This window comes from Drosophila takahashii, chromosome 2R, assembly GCF_030179915.1.
Source record: "Drosophila takahashii strain IR98-3 E-12201 chromosome 2R, DtakHiC1v2, whole genome shotgun sequence".
Taxonomy (NCBI): Eukaryota; Metazoa; Arthropoda; class Insecta; order Diptera; family Drosophilidae; genus Drosophila; species Drosophila takahashii.
The window spans coordinates 25,239,620-25,253,083 of NC_091679.1; the positions used below are offsets into that span (position 1 = coordinate 25,239,620).

Consider the following 13,464-nt stretch of genomic DNA (forward strand, 5'->3'; position numbering starts at 1 on the left):
ACAGAAAGGGATGTTTAAAAATTCGAAGGATGACTACATTTATTTTAAGTTTAATTTTATTATGATTGCTTTACTTTGCCACAACACTATCTCAAATACATACTTGAAAAATAATAGAAAACAAAAAATACTTTTTTTGACTCAAGCCCATTTTAAAGGATCTATCTGGTGTTTTAGATTAATATTTTAAAACAAATATTTATTTACTATCATCTGTTTTACTTTAAATAATAAACAGTTAATTTGTCATATCTTTTCTTTGAGTATAAACCGACCTTGCCACTATCCACTCAACAAAAATACGGTTCAAAATTTTAATGAAGATTTATGAGACACTTTGCCGATTTGTGAAACAATGAAAATAACACAAAAAGAAAATTAGCAAGTGATAACGACAGTGATAAATTTATTAAATCAATGAGTTTGATGCGAAATTCCAGGCGTCAGTCTCAAGTGGTTAGGGAACTCAAAAACTGATAAGCAGTAAAGCGTGCGAACAAATTCTTGAAATGATTAAATATTTAAAACGTCTTTATTTTGCAGGTCACCTTTTTGGCTGGTCAAGGTCCGTAAGTCATCCCACCCAGATTGTGTTTATAGTATAAGAACAAATCCAACCGCACAGAGAATTCCACGTAGCCATAACTGCATAATCATAGATAGGATTCTTATTGTGCCAATGCGGTCCTTACTTTATTTTTTTGGCCAACACAGCGGGTCACAAAAGGCAGTGGCGCCATGTCGCGTCACAGTGAAAAAATGGCAAAGCGAGAAAAATGTGTGAAGTCTTCACGACTGCGGAAAACAAAGGAAACGAATTCAAATATTTATGAGGATGTCAGGTGTCCTGACAAGTCAATTTTAGGTTGTTTTTTCCACTCCTCCTTCCAGGCAAAATGCAGCTAGCTCTGATTTATGAGTCTGTGGGTGTCCTTTCGAGACGAACTTGTCATATCTGATGCAAATGTGTCACACTCACGACCAAGAGATAATTCCCCTTTTTTTCGTTGTTTGCCCAGGCTGGGGTTTTGCCCCTCCAAGCTCAGAGAAAATAAAAACCCTGAGAAATATTTTAATTAAAATTCACTGCCCCAAAAAAGAGAAGAAACGAAACTACCAAAACCACAGGCAGACAGGATAAACTTAAGCCCAAAGCCGAACCACCGCCGCCTGATCTCAACTGATAAACGCGAAAAAAACCAACAACAAGAGCGGCCCAAAGGTAAAATAAAGCCAACGGTGGGCGTTGGTAAAAAACGATCTGCAAAAAAAATAAGTAAAGCACAAAAAGAGGCAAATGCAGAAATGTGTATGTATGGTACAGGTATGACAAGATTTTATGCTCTTTGGTAAAGAATTTGTAGTATAAATTGGAAAGGAAATAAATTAATATCGTTGTCCTTAAATTTTTATTCTATAAATTTATTAAATAATTTTTAAATTTACTTTAAATGGTTTTCATATTGTGAGATGTTTCTTTTTAGTAAAATTTACAACATCGGGTATAAACTAAAAAATGAATAGGGGCTGTCCATATATTACGTAATCACCTAGGGGGGGGAGGGGGTCATTGAAATGATTATGTTTGATTACATGGGGAGGGGGGGGTCTTGTACAATGATTACGTAATCATTTTATATTAATTTTTTTATTTAAAGAATTTATTTAAAAACTTTTTTCCTTTAATTATATCTACAAACCAGGGACCAAAAATAAGTGTTATTGTACATTTTTCATACAAAAAAATCACGCATTGTAGTTTACAAATCCGTAATGATTTTTATTTTTTGATTTTTATAATAAAACTCAAAAAATAACTGTTATTTTTTGATTTTTATAAATAACAGTTATTCCCTTGACATTTTTGAAAAAATGAAATAATTAAAAAAAACATGATTCCCGTGTTTTATATAACTTACTAAAAATTTGTTAAAAAAGGCAACCGTGCATATTTTATACCTATATTTTTTTTAAATTTATTTTACCCACAAAATCGCTATAAATCAAGTTTGAGTTTTATTTTTGATCACGACGAATAACTGTTATTTGCCAACTTTTATTATAAAACTCAAAAAATAACAGTTATTCCTTGAGTTTTACTTTACAAATCAGAAAATAACTGTTAAAGTGTGATTTTTAAAATAAAACTTATAACAGTTACGGTCCCTGCTACAAACTTAAATAGGAAAGCAGAGAAAAAATTTTTGTAGTGGCTGTGCGGCGAAAAAAAGAATGTTTAGTGGTTCAATCACACGAAGGACGCGAAGACCTGGAATGGCTTGACGAAGAGTATGTTGGGGATAATATCAGCGTAGACGAACCGAATGTGTCATACCAAACTTCATTTATAAACAATATTAAAGATTGGGTTGCATCTCCGTTTGAATCCACAGATTAAAACAAACAAAATTTTATTCTGGGGATTACGTAATCATTGGGGGGGGGGGGGGTTGTTTTTTGATTGTTTCCGTTTGATCACCAGGGGGGGGAGGGGGTCAAAAATCACCAAAAACGTGATTACGTAATATATGGACAGCCCCATATTGATAACTTTTGTTTGAATATTTTTATTTATTTAAAAAAAAAATTGTTTTTCCTTATGATATTATTTTTTAATCGTAGTTCTAACAAAAACAAATAAAATAAACATTTAATAAATATTTCTGAAGTTTAAAATGTTTTTTTTTAACTGCAGCACAAGCAATAGTCCCCAAAATTATAGGGTATTAAAAGTGTAGATATCTCCGCGTTCCAGGGAACTGTAAGCGATTGTCTCTGGACGTGAAGTGGTGCCGAGTTAACCTCTCAACGCCGATGGTGTTGCTGATGGGTTAAGGTTGCTGGACAGTGCAGCTCCGCAGGATAACACATGATCAATCGACGGAACTCTCTTTTGAGGCCGATGCCTCGAGGGTCCCCCAATTTACCGCTCCCCATATCGTACGCATATCTCCTTTATTGTCTCCAGTTTTGTTTGCTTTCGTGTGCAGCAAATTCAATTAAACCCCGCAATATGCAATGAATTCTTTTCCCTTTTTTTTGGTATGGGAACCCGTTTTTAATTACCGAAAAAGGGGCACCCGTATTTCGTTTTCTTCGCAACTGGCCAACTGTCGCCTCGAATTGGTCACTAACAAGAGTTTCGTTAATGAAAATGTAGACAACCCCCTTTTCAGACAATTTTCACTTACCCCAGTGATCATTTTCCCCTAATTTATGCGTTGGGCATCATTGAGTTTCCATTTGAAGTGAAAGTGATCGGAACTTCTGTTAACATTAACGCGTGGCTGACTTCTGATCGAACTTGTCAAGGGGGTTGAATGGAACCCCAAGATCTGCGGTGGTTCCTAGATCCTTAATTCCGATCAAAACTACTTGGCAAATGTTAACAAATGAAGTGTACACAGTGAAGACCTCAAACAATTGTTGATCCCTTAAGATAACAAACGCGTTACCCCTATAATATGTAAAATTCCTCATTTGAAAGGGGTGGTTCATTTCACTTTCCGAAAAATTTCTAATCAAACAGGCTGACAAATTCCGAAATTTGTCAGAGTCTGAAGTTCCGCACCTGAGACACGTGTATTTGGGCAAATAATTAACAATCCTCCAGCTGCAAAGTGAGAAGTCCCAATGTGAAAACAATGGTGATTTGGAATTTGCGCAGATTTACAAAAATATATGTACTTACATGCGTACAAATTTATTCGTGTCAATAACGGATAAATAAAACAAGACAAAAATAGCTATAAGTTGCCAAATTTGAATTATAAAAACAATAACAAAATAATGTGCTCATGCTTGTCATTTCCCAAAAAATTTGCTAAATAAATTCCTGAATAATGCCAGCAAAATATAATTGAGAAGAGACGCGTGTGCCCCAAAATTGGTCAAAATCATATATCCACTTTAATTTGGAACTGGCGGTCTGGCGCCAGTCTATATACGTTATATTTATGACAGTTTACGACTTCTGTGAATCAGCATTATCAAATCGAGATTTGCGTTTTTAATATTTTCGCTGCGAATTAACGCTCTTTTGGCGAAAGGTTAAGGCCAAGGCGAAAAGGTTAATGTGTTTCTAAATGCCTCGCTAATTGGCGTGCGGTTTTCGCACTAACAAAGGGATTCTCCTCCAACGAAATGAACAGGTAAAATGATTTTATTAGAAACTTATTAAAATAGGTTTTTTGCTAAAGTAGGTCAGTTTTGAGCGGTGATCTGAAATAAACACAGCAGTGTCAAAAGATAAAAATATTTATTTAATGTTATATAATATTTATAATGTATTTATACTATTTAGAACTAACAGCTTACTACAGTAATTTATGCCAAAATTTTAAAATTTAAAAAATTCACTGGACAAAAAAATGAAATAATGCCTAAATTTTTTTACGAAATATTTTGTAAAACAAAAAAATAAAGATTTAACTTTGTTTGTTATTGCTAACCATTCTAGTCACCAGACCATTGATTTCCTGCTTGATTACCATCTATTTACGCCCTCTACAAGACATAAGAAAGTTATTTCCAAATATAGCTCGGAGATATCTCCGCCGGCCTAAAAATAAAACACTTCCTAGTTTGCATCTAAATATGTGGTAATATACACCTCCAACAGTGGTCATTAGCTTACTAGTCGCTTCATTACAAGGCCATAAAGGCAAAGATGCCACCAGACCGTGGTGATCATGCTGATGGCAATGCTGATGTCGCAGGCAAATATTTTGATCGGCACTTGTAATTTGATGCGCAATAAATCGGCGTTTCCCACCTACAAATAGAAACAGAGGCGGGTGAAAATACACACATTTCGAATATACAAGGTATAACGAAAATAACAAAAAGCGAAGAAGTTAGAGCCAAACATTTTCATTAACCGGACAACGCATGACACCCACAACTTCGATGCTGTTTGCATGCTCATAAGAAGCGGGCTCATAATTCATTGAGCCAATAGCTCCGAAAGCATTGGCAGCTGCTCTGGGCCAAGATGCCTAAAAAAATGCCTAAAACGCTGAATGAAATATTCGGGGCTTTGCCTTAGCAATTTTCGCACAAGTGCGAAGTGCCACAGCCAACGACACCGGATTATAAAATCTCTTCTCGCTTATAAATACCCCACTAACCGAAAACCCCAAGTCCGATAACCGAAAAAATCTCGAGCTGACGAATGTCGCGCTGTGACTCTTTATGATATTTAACTCAAATTTGCAGTCTGACATGCATTCCTCCTCTAATTAGTGAACTCTGATTACTGACATGGGAACTTCGCTCGAAACTTATTGGCAGTAAAGGTAATTAGCACCGAAAGCAAATATATGGAACAGGTGGCCAATGGTTTGGTGATTATAACTAAATCTAACGAGATTTTTGCATACTTTTTATAAGGATGTGAAAAGAAGAGAAAAGTGATGAAAGATAAAGTGCGAAGTGCTATGGAATTTGAGATCTATCCGGATTTAAGAAAAACCCACAAGATTATAGAGAAATAGTTTCGGTTTCGCAGAATTCATTAAGATCAATTTGCATATTCTGCATAATTTAAGATGTATTTTAAACACTGAATAAAATGAGATATTATATTAATAAAATATAACATGATTACAAATTTTAATAAGTTGGTGACTTTCACTATTCTGAACATTGAAGGGAAATTGTAGGTATATTTGTATACCCTTCTTAACCCAATGATAACGATGATCTTTCAGCATCGTAGACCGCCCCCACCTGGCAAACTAATCAACTCAGCTTGAAGTGCAACTGCATGTAGCATCTGGCCATCCAGTTAGCCAAGTTAACCAAGTTCAGGAGCCAATGGCCATTGGCCATATGAATGGCAATCGGTGGCCGTCTTTGCGGGGCAATCAAGTGAGAAAATTAAAATTACATGACCATGGTTTCGACTGGGGATCCTGGGATCCCACATTTAAAGGTTCATAACTTCCAAGTCAATTACGCGTTGCGCCCGCTGCGAGACTCTCGGCTGGATCTGGATACTGGATTCTGGGCTGTGGATTCTGGGATTCCTGGGATGTGAATTAGAAAAATTGCACGCTCAAGTGGAAGAGAGGACCTCTGGTCTGGTTTTGGTCCAGTCCGTTCTGTTCTGTCTGACTGACTGACATAACTCACGAGTGGCAGACGCAGATACTGATGCAAACAAACACAGATACGGCCTCCGCATTTAACCGCTGCTCCGTTGCAGGTGAACTAGACAAGCAGGAGCAGATCCTCAAGAGCACTCCACAAATAAAAGGGACTACTGTGGGAATCATTCCGATCTGGCCAGAACCGAACAAGACCAGCACAACCCAGCACAGGCTCGCCATCAGCGAATTAATTTGTGACGCGCGCTCTCCACGGAGCACCGCCGATATTCCCTTCTGGTCTGAAATACCCAGGGACTCCATACCCCATACCTTATACCCATCTTCATTTGCAGCCATCCCAGTCCAGTTCCAGGTTCCCAGTTGCAGTCGAGGAGCCATGGCCTGGAGGCAATTTACTCTTTTCGCTCGGTGGTGCACGCTGTGGTAGCCAAACTCGTGACTGCAACAATGCACAGTGTATTGGATTTAATAAGATCTGGTTTAATACGATCTTCTAAACACAAAGTTTATTTAAAATACCCCCTTACAAATGTAAAATTGCTTTATATAAAACTACAGACACTCTTAGCAGTTAAGAAACATATGGTCACACTTTAATTAAATCAAAAAATGTTAAATCATAAATAAAGCAAAGAAGGTGACATCAAAAATGGCTTTCAAAAAAGGTAAAGGATATTTTTGCGAAGCAGGATGAAAAACTAATAAAATGTATTTAAACATATTTTTTAAACTGAAAGAAAACTTATTCAGAATATATAATATAATAGATAAAAATAATCATAACTTAAATATAAACTTAATTATTTTAGAATCTATAGATCAAAAAGATAAAAATAGATATATTTTTTTGAGATAATTTCATAAGTTAAAGGGTAATTATAAAGTAAATTTTTTACCAATTTCCTTGTGTTTCTTAACCACTGTGCATCAACTTGCTCGTCTTCGTCATCGTCGTGTGGCAAGTGGCTGCTGCTTGACTGCAGTTGCAGTTTTGGCCTCTGCTCGAGCTTCATCTGCTTGAGCTTCGTTCTGCAGCTCCCTCTTCTGGGCCTCAGTCTTCTGGACCCCCGTCTTCTGGACCCTCTTCTTCAACTCTCTCGCCTTTTTGGGGCATCATCTTGGCGGCTTTGGCGCTGGTGTCAAACGTTTTGTAATCTGTCACGTCGCATCGTTTTAATATTTGTGCGCTCATGGCCCAAGTACGAGGAAATGCACTCGGCTGCGTGTAAAAATAGGCGTAACCCTTTGGTATTTATGGTCTGGCCGGCTGGATGAGCCGACTTTACCGACTTTACAGACTTGGCCGTCTCTAGAGTCTGCACTGGAGCACAGTGAAGCATCCGCGACGGCGCTCCCCGATCGTTTTGTTTGGTTTTCAGCAGCAGAATCAGATGCCTTTGGGGTCCTTCGTTGGTAGCAACAGGTTCAAGTGCTTCGCATTGCAGTTGGTCTGCCGCTTTGGGCCCCAGCTCCTTGGTTTCTGCCACTCTTTGATTATCTAAATCATTATTAGTTTGACCTTCAGCCCCCGGCTGGATTTGCGCTCGTGCAAGTGCTTTTCTTATCTTATTAATTATTTGCTCTTTATTGCAAGTGGAATGGGTCGGTGGGACTACTGTGCGGATGAGTCATCTGAGAAATGCCGATGCGAGGAGTGGGTAAACGGAGAGAGGGTGATTATAAGAAAGTTACTGGAAGGAGAAAGGAAAAACTAATTGAAAAGATTTAAGGCCTCTTAATATGATAATGATTAGTAGAGGATATTCTAAGTAATATTAATAGTTGGAATTGAATGTTGAATAATAAGAGAAGGAAACTTTAATTAATCATTTCATTTTATTTTTATTTTTCTTTTTAAAGATCTTTTGTGGTTTTTGAGGTGATTATTATCTATTTATTTATGCTGTTCATAAAGTATTTAAACATTAACTAAAATGAAATAAAGAAATACAAAATATGCATTTTAGTTAGGTAAATAAAAAATACCTACAAAATACAAAAATTTGTTGGCTACCTTAATATTTTTGTAAAAACCCCCCTTTAATTCGAGTTATTTTATTTTGACGTGTATTTATACGGAACCAGAACGCCAGAGATGAACGCAAAAATAAACTGTCTGACAGCTGGTTGTTCTCAGAGATCCTTCACCTTGTTCCGTTATAATTAGCCGTCGCTAATTACCACTTTCGCGAAGACCGACCACCCGAACATTGACCCACTGAACGGGCTCAAAAGCGAAAAGCCCGGCTCATTCAAATTCGATTCCCACCAGATGGCCGTGGGCCATGGGCATGGGCATGGGCATTCAGCACGCATCTCAGCGCGTCAATTTGCCAACCCTACTCAAAAGCTATAACCACATCGGTCATGCGGATCCCAGAAGATACAGTAGTTAGCCATTACAATGTCTGACAACCGTTAATCAGGCGCCACAAATCAGAAGAGAGCAGGCATATGTACATGTAGGGGGATTTCCCCCTGTTCTCTGATTGGATGGGCGCCAGAATGGATCTGCTATATTTAGATAGAGAGAAAATGGCGATGCAGACTTTGTGATTTTCCATTCACTCGCCGGTTTCGTGATGGCATCCGCTTCCCATGACTGCTCCTTTGTCTCTGCGCGAAAATATTGACACGATCGAGCCCCGATTTTGCACGCGCATGAGAATGGATAAGCTAAATACACTCGTAAATACCAGTAAATCATTATGTGTACCAGTAAAGTGCCCCAATTGCCGCCGAGGATGCGTGGGTGGGATCGTGTTGGGGTGTTAATTGCCCCAGACTCAATCAGGTGGAATGGAATATTTATGAGGTTGGGCAATCGATTAGACAAAGTCCATCCATGTATATTCATATCAATTGTCGGTGCTAATTGAGTTCGAGACTGCGAAAAGAACTGGACAAAGGCGGAAGTGATCGTGACTGAAACCGAAAATTGAGTATGAACAGATGTAAAAATATCTTCGTATGTGTAACATTATTTGGAGAATACATTATACCGCCAAAAAGTGAGAGATAAATTGGAGATATATTATATAAAGATATGCTCCAAGTTAAAAGTTTTAAGCAGATTACAAACTAATCATCATGATAAAACAATCCATAACTTATCATTCAATGCAATCAGATCTTCATCTATATACATCTTCGCTTTCAACCTATCTCTCTGTCAAACTATTCAACTTTCAAGTGTTTCTTTCCTCTATATATCTTTCAGATGATCTTTCAACAATCTGCAAAACCTCTGATCCTTCTGCTATCTATCTCATTTATGAGGACTCAAGGCCTTAACAGTATTATCAATGAGCTAAACAAACGCCTTCTCATCTCTAACAACTTTTTGTTCTGCAACCAAACCGACAAACTTTATGAATACGAGATCAAATATCTCCGACACATGCCACTCATGAACCTGATGATCTTTAGCTCGATTGAATCCTTTAACGTCACCCAACTAAAATATAATTTGGGAGCTGAAAACAAACTCTTTATGATCTTAGGTAATAACAATCCGCCCTACGATTTCTTTAACGCTTTGGACTTGGAATTTCAAGAATCTGAATATATTATGGTTATTGATGATCCCGTCTATTTGAAGAGGGACACCAACTGGTTGGTCTTTGTAAAGCACTTGTGGCGGCAAGGTTATGTGAATTTGCTTTTTTACACCTCCTTCGATGAAAAGCTCTATCACAAAATAATATTTCCCGAGACGGTGATAGAGGAGGCTTCCATAAAGCAGTACATATCCATTCGGGGATCGTTTAGGAACCTATATGGTTATCCGGTTCGCGTTGCCGCCTATAATAACGCACCACGCTCAATGCTCTATGTGGATCGCTGGGGTAAGAAGGTATTTGCCGGGTTCTACATGAGATTCATTCGAGCCTTTATTGAGTCACGGAACGGTAGCTTTGTGCCGATTCTCACGCCGAGCGATTCCCCCGGAAATTGCACATTGCACTTGCGCAATGAAACGGTGGATGTGTGTGCCGATGCCCTGGCAGCGAATCCTGCGGCCTTCAGTTTGACCCATGGATTCAGGATTGCCTCGGCGAATGTTTTGGTCTCCCATGCGAAGCCCCTGCACTCCTATCGATATCTCACAGCTCCGTTTCAATGGAGTGTGTGGTTCTGTTTGGCCGCCTACGTCGTCCTGGTGGTGAATTTCCTGAGCTTCATCCACTGGCTGAGGAGCGGAAAATGGGACTTTAGCAAGCACCTCCTCGAGGTCTTCAGCTCACTTTTATTCAGTGGCTTTTACCTGAAAGAGATTCACGGCAGAGAGAGATACATACTCTTCGGCGTGTTGTTCATAGCTGGATTTGTGTACTCCACCGAGTATCTGGGATTGCTCAAAAGTATGTTGATCTCGGAGGTGTTCGAAAAGCAAATTGACACCTTTGAGGCCTTGGTGGAGAGCAATATAACGCTGATGGTGGATCCGTACGATAAGTCGTTGTTCGCCAAGTACAACATGCCCAAGATACTGGAACCCATAATGGAGTTAGTCAGTTTTGAAACTCTGTTGGAGCACAGGAATCACTTTGATCAGGACTATGCTTACATACTGTTCTCGGATCGAATGGCCTTGTACGACTATGCACAGCAGTTTCTGAAGCACCCGAAACTTCTGAGGATTCCCATCGACTTTTCGTTCCTCTACACCGGCATACCGATGCGGAAGAGATGGTTCCTGAAGCACCATTTGGGACAGGCCTGGTATTGGGCCTTCGAAAGCGGTCTTACCAGGAAACTGGCCTTGGACGCCGACTTCGAGGCGGTTCGCGTGGGCTATCTTAACTTCCTCATCACGGAGCATGTGGAGGCCCAGCCGCTGGATGTGGATTATTTCGTCATGCCGGCAATTGCTCTCGCCCTCGGCTACATCCTGGCCCTCCTGAGTTTTGTCATCGAGATGACGGCCTGGCGCATGAGGGGATTCCTGAGATGCAAGATGAAGGCTGGGGACGAGTACCGGTTGCCCAGGAGGCGGTTATGTTGAAGTTGATTGAGTGACGGATTGATGTTGTGACGTCTGCTTTGCGTATTTTCTTACATTCTTGATGTTGTGAAGCCTTCACTAAAATTAAATTACTCCTCCTTGTGCGCTTACTCTGAAAATTAAAAAGGTTAGCAAAAAAATGTTTTTTAGATCACAAGGATTTAAAAATAAAGTAATGAGTTATGACAATCTAAACATAATTTAAAATATAAATTCATAGAATATTGCTAGCTGTTGTCTCTTTTTCTCTAGGTTGTCATGAGTTCTTAAAATTAGTCAAAAATCAAGATATACTAACTTTATAAGACCAGAAAAATCACAGAAACTTAGAACAAATACTAAAAAAAATTTAATTCATTTAATAGATTATAATTATCATTGTATTCCAAAAAACTATTATAAATTTTGTCTTCTTTATTTCAGATGATTTTTTATGCAAAATATTTAAAATGGATGCTTCTTGTAATCGCCTCAATGGTTTTAGTAACTGGACATAGTTTACCGAAAATCATAAACGAGCTTAACGAACGTCTTGTCATCTCCACGAATATTGTTTTCTGCGAGGACTTGGATAAATGTATCCCCTTCGAAAGCCCCATCTCCAGATTTTTGTACAGCTCCTTGGAAACTTTCAATATAACCACCTTCAGAAATCATGTGGGAAGTGATAATAAGCTTTTTATAATAATGGGAAATGATCCACCATACGAGATCTTGGAAAAACTTCAATTACACTTTCAAATGGCTGATTTTCTTCTAGTGATTGACAATGAAATCGAAGAAGATACATGGAAGGGTTTTATAAACTTTGCTTGGCGGCTGGGATATGTTAAAATCTTAATTCACTCCATATATAATGGAATTTCATATGATAAAATACTATTCCCCAAATTGAGGATTAGGGAAACTAACGTCAAGGACTATGCAGAATTTCGAAACTCCTTTCATAATGTCGATGGCTATAAAGTTCGAGTGGCTGTATACAACAATGTTCCGAGGAGCTTTATATATTTAGATGCCAGTGGGAACAGAATATATGCTGGATACTACATGCGATTTGCGCGAGCCTTTTTGGAATCTAGGAATGCTACTTTTCAACCAGTTCACACACCCAATGATTCACCCCAAAATTGCACTCAGTTTATTTTGAATAATACGGTGGATCTGTGCGCAGATGCTCTGGTTCGGAACTCGAATGTTTTTTCGGTCTCCAGAGAAATTCGAATTTCAGCTGCCAATGTTATTGTGCCCCATGCGAAACCGCTACTTTCTTATCGATATCTAACAGCTCCCTTTAAAACCAAAGTATGGTTTATTCTAGCCTTGTACGTTATCCTAATAGCCGGATTTTTGTGTCTGATACACTGGATGAAAAGCGGAAGTTGGGACTTTAGTCACACATTGCTCGAGGTTTTTAGCTCACTTTTATATAGTGGTTTTCATCTAAAGGCGATCCATGGAAAGGAGCGGTACATACTCTTTGGAGTTTTATTCATATCCGGATTTGTGTACTCCACCATGTATTTGGGGTTGCTAAAAAGCATGCTCATATCAGAGGTTTTCGAAAAGCAAATAGAAACATTTGAAGAACTGGCCGAGAGAAATATTCCGCTCCTAATCGATTCCTATGATGGATTTCTATTTAAAAAGCATCACATACCAAAGTCCATTTGGTCTGTGGTAAGAACTGTATCTTCAGAGACTCTACTCAAACATCGGAATAACTTTGACCAGGATTACGCCTATGTGTTGTTTCCAGATCGCTGGGATATGTTTATCCATGCCCAACAGTACTTAAGGCATCCAAAGCTTCGGCGAATACCGATCGACTTTTGTTTTCTTTTTGCCGGATATCCCATGAGCAAAAAGTGGTTCCTCAAACATCATCTAAGTAAGGCTTGGTTCCATGGATTTGAGAGTGGCATAGTGGATAAGATGGCCGAAGATGCGTATCGGGAAGCTGTTTTTCAGGGATATCTAAACATTCCCATCACAGAGCACTTGGAGGCGAAGCCATTGGGCCTAAACTATTTTATAATGCCCACGATTTCTTTGGCTTTGGGCTATTCCTTGGCTTTATCGTGCTTTTGTATCGAGCTTCTGACCTGGAAGATAAGGAACAGGAATTCAAAATGCTAGTAAACCTTTTATTTATTTTATATTTGGGCACTTCCAAAAAAAAGTCCACCAAGCCAAAAACCTTGAAACTTGAATAAAACATATTTCCACATGATTTTGCCCCGATATTAGTTTCTAATTAGTTGGATACTGAGCTTAACTACAAATTTGGAGTATAGTTTGATTATTTTTATGACAAACCCCACCAATATACGCAAAAAATCA

At 38.6% G+C, this 13,464-nt stretch overlaps 2 protein-coding genes and 1 long non-coding RNA gene across 3 annotated transcripts; all 3 read left to right on the forward strand.

Annotated features, from left to right (window-relative positions):
• Positions 1-426: 426 nt before the first annotated feature.
• LOC138912752 (uncharacterized) lies at positions 427-1,397 on the forward strand. The gene is made up of 2 exons (XR_011418308.1): positions 427-483; positions 544-1,397. It is a non-coding gene; the product is annotated as an uncharacterized lncRNA (long non-coding RNA).
• Positions 1,398-9,160: 7,763 nt separating this feature from the next.
• Ir48b (Ionotropic receptor 48b) lies at positions 9,161-13,449 on the forward strand. Its single transcript, XM_017138912.3, has 2 exons — positions 9,161-11,248; positions 11,545-13,449. Exon 1 carries the CDS (start codon positions 9,334-9,336, stop codon positions 11,119-11,121), a length of 1,788 nt encoding a protein of 595 aa, XP_016994401.3. The 5' UTR covers positions 9,161-9,333; the 3' UTR covers positions 11,122-11,248; positions 11,545-13,449.
• On the forward strand, positions 12,640-13,260 carry LOC138912210 (uncharacterized). The gene has a single exon (XM_070212086.1). The coding sequence runs from the start codon at positions 12,640-12,642 to the stop codon at positions 13,258-13,260; it is 621 nt and encodes a 206-aa protein (XP_070068187.1).
• Positions 13,450-13,464: the final 15 nt, after the last annotated feature.